Source organism: Glycine max, chromosome 14 (genome assembly GCF_000004515.6).
Source record: "Glycine max cultivar Williams 82 chromosome 14, Glycine_max_v4.0, whole genome shotgun sequence".
Classification (NCBI taxonomy): domain Eukaryota; kingdom Viridiplantae; phylum Streptophyta; class Magnoliopsida; order Fabales; family Fabaceae; genus Glycine; species Glycine max.
Window position 1 is genome coordinate 46,684,973 of NC_038250.2, and position 8,440 is coordinate 46,693,412.

At 31.1% G+C, this 8,440-nt stretch overlaps 1 protein-coding gene across 1 annotated transcript; it reads right to left on the bottom strand.

The window, feature by feature from the left end:
* Positions 1 to 2,660: 2,660 nt before the first annotated feature.
* On the bottom strand, positions 2,661 to 7,891 carry LOC100816844 (vacuolar cation/proton exchanger 3). The gene is made up of 11 exons (XM_003544244.5): positions 7,492 to 7,891; positions 6,667 to 6,734; positions 6,534 to 6,562; positions 6,222 to 6,418; positions 5,429 to 5,644; positions 4,187 to 4,300; positions 3,936 to 4,052; positions 3,789 to 3,842; positions 3,389 to 3,505; positions 3,217 to 3,310; positions 2,661 to 3,131 (listed from the first exon to the last, which is right to left on the bottom strand). Exons 1-11 carry the CDS (start codon positions 7,768 to 7,770, stop codon positions 3,088 to 3,090), a joined length of 1,329 nt encoding a protein of 442 aa, XP_003544292.2. The 5' UTR covers positions 7,771 to 7,891; the 3' UTR covers positions 2,661 to 3,087.
* Between the last annotated feature and the right edge of the window lie 549 nt (positions 7,892 to 8,440).

An 8,440-nucleotide genomic window follows, 5' to 3' on the forward strand; every position in this document is an offset into this window, starting at 1 on the left:
AACTAATGAAAGTATAGAACATGAATGTGTCTAGGTGTGAGAAACTATTAGTTTAAAAATTAAAGAGGAGGATAATTAATTTCTCATTCACTTTAGTTATTTTTTGTCAAGACTAATAGAAGATATTAATAAATGAACTTATCACTCTAGAATTAATTTAGAAGTTAGAATTAATTAGGGACTAATTGAGAGCTTAAATCACTAAGTGTAGTTAGTTTGAATAGGAAAAAAAGAGAAAAAAACCTAGGAGATGCACATGTGGGAGCCCCTTTAAACCTAACTCTCCCTTTATAAAAGAGAAAACAACCTTCTCTTTTGTTGTTGAATTCGTTGACCAAGGAGAAAATAGGAGGTCTTTACTTTTTCTTTCTTCTCTTCCTGCATTGTTGGAAGCTCAAGTCCTTGGAGGTGCAAGTGAGTCCCTCTCCTCACGCCCATCTTCATTTTCTTCTCCTCTTGAAGCTAGAGTTCTCATCCTCTCCTCTTCATTCTCCAAGTTCATGTTTAGGAGAAGCTCAAGATTCTAGCTCAACCCACATTCATTTCCTTGTTTCCTTAAGTCAACAAAGAGGTAAGGGCGGAGTATTCAATTTCTTAGGACCTATCCTATGTTGCTAGGCACTAGAACTTCATTTATATGATAATTTTTGCATGTTGAACCCAAATCCCGTAATTTGGATTTGTGACACTATGTTTGATGCGAAGTATTCTAGGTTCAAAATTGAGTTCCTTGACCCCAAAAATCTAGAAAAGCATATATGATATGTCTCATTTGGAGTTGTGTATCCTTGAGAATTTAATTTTCAAGTTAAGGCAAAAATGTGTTTCTCATGTTTTGTTTTTGAAGATTTTAAATTTGGAGTTGGAATCTATTGATATGTACCTCAAAATTGAACTTATTAGGTCCAAGAATCTAGGGTTATACATACAATACACCATATTTGAGTTAGTATAGCCTATGGAACCATGATTTCATGTTTTGTGCTTTTTCGGTAAATCCTACACTGTTTTGAACGAATTGTACATATGGGCTTGTTTTCTATAGATTTTGACCATGAAATTGAGTTCCTCATGTTTGAAAGCATAGGGTTTGATATAATATTTGTATGAAATGGATTTCTACAACTATTGAAATTTAGGAAACAAGTTACAACTTTTGAGGTCAAATGCAGAGCATTTTCGAAATCTAACAAAATAGGAGTGGATTTGGATGATTTTGAGTCCAAAACTGAATTCCTTACATTCAAAAACCTTGAGAAACATATATGGTTTGCCCCAATTGGATTTCTACATCAATGAAAATGTTGATTTTAAAAGCGGGTAATTAGACACAATTCCAAATGAGAAAGTGTCTTGTGTATGTAAAATTGCATGAAAAATATGATATAAATTATGGATTGAATTGTTTGCTTTGATTGATAAGTATTAAGTGAAAAGTGTTATGATTAAATGTTGTAAGACCAAGTGAGTGTGATCACTTGACAAGACATGTTACATGATTTGAATTGTTGTGATTAAATGTTGTAAAACTAAGTGAGTGTAACCACTTGGTAAGACATGTTGCATGATATGAACTGTTATGATATTGATCATGAACTCTTGTGTTTTGGGATTGGGTATGGGAGTGTCCAACCCTTGACAAATTTTATTTGGATGTCTTGTGATGAATTAACATTTGGATTGGTAGTGATGAATGTACAAGTGGTCATGTCCACTAAAGGGACATTTTGATGACGATCCTAGAGAGGAAAAAGGATTAATTTTCCTCTTCTCTTGTTATGTTTGTGTTGTGTGTGTGATGGAGGATATTTCCATTCAGGGACTTCATAAGGATTGGCACGCATCACGAGGAAAGGATGAAAGAACGAGGTGGAGTGATTGTTGTGTTGGGAGTTGGGGCATACGCCTATACAGTGGGATTACATCCTCTAATGTCTATTTACAAGTACCAACACAATCATTATTCATACTTTTCATCATGAAAAATGAGTAAGAATTCATTAAGAGAAGGTGGATGACACATAATAGGTATATTGGAGGATGGTCCGAACGATTTAAAGGAACCGAAGGGAATGTTAAGTGGTAATAACCCGACTAATGACATTTTTCGATTAGATCAAGGGACTCATAGGCCTCACGTGGCATTCCTAACTAGAGCGGAGTTGTATTCAAGGTTGGTGAGAGCGCCATGTCCTGTATCGACATGTGATGTGTCCTCCCATTTGTCATGCATGAAAGGAAGTGCAAATTTTTTGCACAACCGAGTCATGATTCTGCTATGCATTTGTCCAACAGAATCTTGATTTTTGGTGCAAAAAATTCACACCCCTTTTATGCAGCTGAAACATAATATTGTAATACTTTTTGGAGAAGAATAATCTTAAAATTTTAAAGGATTGTAGGAGCCAATAGAAAAAGCTATTGGGGTCAATACCAACTCCCAAGCTCCATAAGCAAAAACCAAACCCACGGTTACAACCCAAATCCAGACCATGACACAACTAAGGCCCGCATATTGATAGTTGTTTATCCCCATCCAAAAATTAAAGCATAATTTATGATTAAATGAAATCCAAAGCAATTTTATTTAATAGTTGCGTGATGTGCAATTTTATGAATAATTACTATTACTTGTGAGAGACGTAATAGAGATATAAAAATTGTAACAAGGACAATTTTATTAAGAAATATTTTTTACATCCTATGCAAAAAGAAATTCTTATTCATTGGTACATGAAAGTGGTGCGAACATGAATGAAGTACATGGAAAATTATAATATCTATAAAGAGTAAGAAGGCATGACGAAAAATTAAAACAGAGGAAAAGAACACGTAGACGCGATTTCACACCCAAAGCGTCATTGTTAAACCTTATTACAAAGAAAGAATTATATAAAGCATTGAAGTCACTATTTTTTTTTATATATTTTATGATGTTGCCCAAAGCCTCAGTCATAGGCACACAATCTCCACCATGAATAAAAATATCCATCTCTGCAATTGATCCTTGAGACGAGGTTCAGTTATCCATAGGGTGACATTGGTTATCTTAGTGTCGGAAACAAAATCATTTAAGTGGTGATGGCTTCAAAGGATGGTTTTAGCTCCAAAACTGGCCTTAGGAGATTGCCCTGTGACATATTAAAACCATGTAAATTCAATGATTACTTTATTAAAAGTCTCAAATATTGATTCAATATATGCATGCATACTTACCAATTAGAGGAGTTTTGAGAACAAAAAAACATGCACCAATGACCACGTAACATAGTGTAAGAATCACTCCTTTCAAGTAGTGTGAAGTTCCATCCTATAAGGAAAAACAACAAATCACATTATTAACAGAAAGAAAAGAGAAGATGGCATATATAGAAGGCATTGTGCATACCTGTAAAGTGAACGCTGTAATTATAATTGTAAAAGCAAGGCATCCAGTTTCAAGAAGACTGAAGTCCAAATCCATTCTTATACCCATTATCCATGCAACAACTACACTTAATGGAACCTGAAATTGATTAGTCACTAGATCATCAAAATCTGTTGGTAATTAACTATATAAACTTTATTCCAAGCATGATGATGTATCCCTCCATCCTAACATAATTGTTTATTTAACACATATAAAAAAAACAACAAATAAATAAAAAATAATAATTTTATAAAATTAATCTTATAACATCATTAATTCACTTAGATTTTGATGTCCACCATTAATCAGATAATCTATTTTCTACTTTATGATAATTATAATTGGAGTAATATAAGCAATACTAATAATTCAGCCTTACCACAAACATAGAAATTTGGGTTGCAGATCCCATGGCAACACCCAAAGATATGTCCTGCGTGATAAAATTAACCATTTAGCGCCATTATTAATTTTAAAGCCAATTAATAAACTTAAGCCTTCATACAAATTCACAAACCGTACGTACCAACTTGTTCTTGTAAGCAAATATGATTGAACCAGCATGTTCTGCAGCATTTCCAACAATTGGCAGCAAAATTATGCTAATGAAGCTTACAGAAATGCCCCAAGAATCTGAAGCAGCCTAGTTTAAGTATCAAAAAATTGATAACCCGTTAATCCAATGTATGCTTGGCTCATGCCATTGAAATTCTTAATGATTATCATCATAATCATTAATTAATTATGGTTAATTAAATATTATGCATATATAGATACCTCAATAGTTCCCACAACATATTCAGAAAGCAGAGATATGACCAATGTCATACCCACCAACCACGTAAATGCACTCCAAAATCCTATCACTGCCTTTTCCTCTTCTTCGTCCACCTGCAGATCACAGAATCAAACCCCACACCTAATTAAAAGTGGTTGCATACTCAATATTTCACATATATATCTTATTGTTCTAACAATATATATTAAAATTTAACTATTGAAAATGTGATCAGGGAAAAGGTTAATGGTAAACAAGTTATATATACAAATATTATATTATATTGAGTTACAAGATTATAATATATTTAAGACATATCCTAAAAAAAATAGAAATACTGGTGAACCTGTATCATTTCATAACCAAGCAATAGCATATGCCGTGTTATACACGGGTGAAACGCTAATATGGATAAATTACAAATTCAACTTTTTCTTTGGTACTTTTATCGATTTTTTCTTAGAAATTGAATCATTGGCTCGATCACCGCGCTTCTCTCCTACATTATTGTTTTGGTTGGATTAGAAATGAATCCAAAGAAAAGAAATAAAAAGGTTTTGGATAGACAAAAATAAGAAGAAAAAATGTGAAAAAGTTTCTCTCTGCCTAGTTGTACTAGTGGAACGAAATAAATAAATTATATGAAAAATATTTTTATACTAATTAATGGATTATTTTTTTACTCTATTATTTTTTCTTAGCATAAAATTATTTTTTATTTTATAATTCCTATATTTTTTTTAATTTATAATGTTATAAAATATTTATTCACTTTGTTATGGAATTAAAACTAAAATTAATTTTAAACTTTTAATGTTATAAAAAGATTTATTTACTTTGTTGAAAAATTAAGACCAAAAAAATGAAAAAGAGAGACCAATATTCGGAGAAGCTTTTGTGATAACAGATTCCATAAAAATAATTTCACTCGTTGCTATTTCTCTTGTAAAGCATAAAGCAAAGACTCATCGTTTCTATTTTCTTTCACTATTTCCATAGAAAGAGACATAGTGTAGTAGTGTGTGTGGTAGAGTTATTGTATTGAAAAACTACGGTAACCATCCTATCTAAATATTTATTTTAGCTTATAATTAATTAACTATTACATACTTTTCTGGGGGTATATATATATATACTTCTCTAATTTACAGAAATGATGTAATAATTATATACAGTAAAAATGAAACATAAATAAATTGTGCCTGAACAGTAAATGCCAAATTATCAATAATCATCATCACCTCTTGTGCATCAAACAATTTTCTATGGGTTTTCAATTGGAAGAAGATGTAAGCAACATATGCTAGAAGCATAACAATGCTGCTTGCTCTTGACAACTGAAGAGTGCTAGTGGCTATAGAATGATTGCCTCCTCCTAAGGCGTATTTGAATAGCAATGGCAGCAAATGGCACAATAATCCCAGCAACAAAAGCAGTGAGTTTACATCTGCCTGCTTCTGTTCATTCAATAATTAAATAACAAAACAATTTGATTAGGAAAAAATTAGGATGAACTGAAGTTAATTCAATTTGGGATTTAATTTCTATGCAATGTGTGAAAAAATTATACGATCAATCAATCAAAAAATTATTGTTAATATAAATCAACTAAGGTTATCTTCAATGTCATTGCTTATATACCAAGATTGCTTTCAAGTTAAACATGTTTAACAAAATTTACTATTGGAACACATGCCTTGTTGGCATGGCTTATACAAGCAACATTGTTTAAAATTTTGTTATGAATAAAATTACCTCTTTTAAGCTCTCTCTGAAAGAGAAAAATTAACAAATTTTAAGATTCGAAAAAATAAGTTAAACATTTGTTTTTAGGATCTTTAATATTTGAGTGAAAAATATTTAAATTTGTGTCATTGTAAGACACAAAATTAAGATGAACAAAACAAGTAATCATACATAGTAAATACTCTAATTAAACATGAAAATTTATAATTAAATGATGGTATAATATTTTTTGTGCATATTATATTTATTTTTAAAATTTGAACAAACTAATTAGGAATTGATACATACTCTGTCATATCTTTGTTCTCTCTTAAGATTGGCTAAACCACCACAGAGGAGTGAACTGCCAAGAACCAAGAGAAGGTTTGAGAGAATGGAACCCAGCAAAGACAACTTCACAACATGAACTTTGTTCTGGTGAAGTGCTAATAATGCTATGATCATCTCGGTTGCATTTCCACATGTTGCATTCAGAAGCCCTCCAACTGAATTAACATCCACACAAACCAAAAACCAAATTGGTTAATTTTTTTTTACCACGTACACACTATAATATGCAAAGTAAATCTCTGTGCATAATGAATTTTGGTTCTATAGTACCTGTTGGGCCGGTGAAATATGCAATTTGCCTTGAAGTTTTTGAGTAATAAGAATTAAAAAAGAAGTTAGAAACATATATAAAATTGTACTAAGTCTGTAGAGTTAGGAGATGACATGCAAACAGAAAACTTACTCAGTCAGGAAGCTAACACGTTCAGCTAGCGGAGCAAGTCCAAGTAGGCTGAAAGCAAAAATCCAAGGCTACGTGGCAAAAATGCAATTAGATTTTCTGGTGAATAAAGCAGATTTAATTACTTATATGATATGATGAACCCTTTCTATAAACTACTTAATGCAAAATAGGTAGTATAGTTTAATTGTATTGTTAATTAATTAAAAAATATGGTAGATGTGATTTTTAAGATAATTGTGTAAAAATGAATAAATTTATCATATATATCTAATGTAAAACAAATACACTCCAAATATATAGACTATTTTCTCTCAGTAATAAAAAAAATTAAATTATAGAGTTAAAAAAATGAAATATTACACATTATTTTTAATAATTTTAATACTTGTTAATAAAAGTAGTTTATAAAATGAGAAAATAAATTTTGCAGTAGAATTATTCAATCATAAATTATAATATATGATAAATTTATTAATTTTTACAAAATTATCTTCTTAAAAATTATATTAACTATAATTTGAAGGAATGTCTTGTATTAACATTAAACTCTTATAAAATATACTTAATGATATATATATATATATATATATATATATATATATATATATATATATATATATATATATATATATATATAGTTCAACAAAAATTATAATCAATTATTTGGTGCAAAGTTGTGTAAAAAGATTACGTGCGTGAATTAAGTGATATTGAAAGATAGTAAGCATTTAGTTCAATTCAGATATATTACCACAACTAATAACCAATAGCATGTGTGCAAATTGAATAGTAAATAACAACACAGTTTGCATGAATGGTACTCACCCTTCCAAAGCTATAAAAATTTGCAACAACAGCCAAAGGGACTGCCGGAAAAAGCACCACAAGCTTAGTACCGAAGATGACCTCTTGCAAATTGGTCATGAAATTTCTAAGCATTTGGAAACGAGAGTCATTATTTGTGACCACAACTAGTTCTGACTTCTTTCTCACCATCGGAGTCATTGCATTGTTGCAATCCTCCGTGTTGTTCTCCAAATCTTCATCCATGGTGGGTGGCATTGGTTGTGATGTGGTGGCTTCAGAGTAGGTGTTCATGTGCATTAATTTGAGAGTGAAAAAAAAAATATGCCTTAGAATTAATTCTTTTCTCTATTCGGGTGGTGAAGTGTAAGTGAGCTTAAATATGTAGGACAATAAGCTTATTATTGAATTGAATTGAAATGAATGTATTATGGAGTACAATAAGTTGTGTTATAGGGGGAAAAAATGTTTTGGTGCTTTCATTGTATACACATAACCAAGGTATCATGGTGGCTTTCCAATGTCTGTAGTCATGTAGTGCAATGAAGCTTCTCGGAATTTTCCTAACCCTCTTGCTTGCTTGAGCCACGTATAGGTGATAAATGTGATTTATTATTTGTTGTGGATATGTGTTGGTATGTTCATTGGAAATTGGGAATCGGTGAACTCTAACTTTTGTTATAGATAATAAGATAAACAGTACGTAAAAATGAAATTGATAGTGAGAACAAAGAAGAAGAAGAAATCATGTACTAATTACAAGTAGTAAGTAAGAAGGGTGAAAATCTCGTACTTGATTGATCTGAGGCATGAATTGTTTGCCTATAATGCATTAACGTTGGAACATGAATCTTCCTATGTTTAGTACATCTATCCACTAGTATTTCAGTTTAGTGTGTATAGTATGTCCTTTATTTTTTGGCATTATTTAGTTTCGCATTTTGCATTGCATTGCTTACGTTGCACGGGA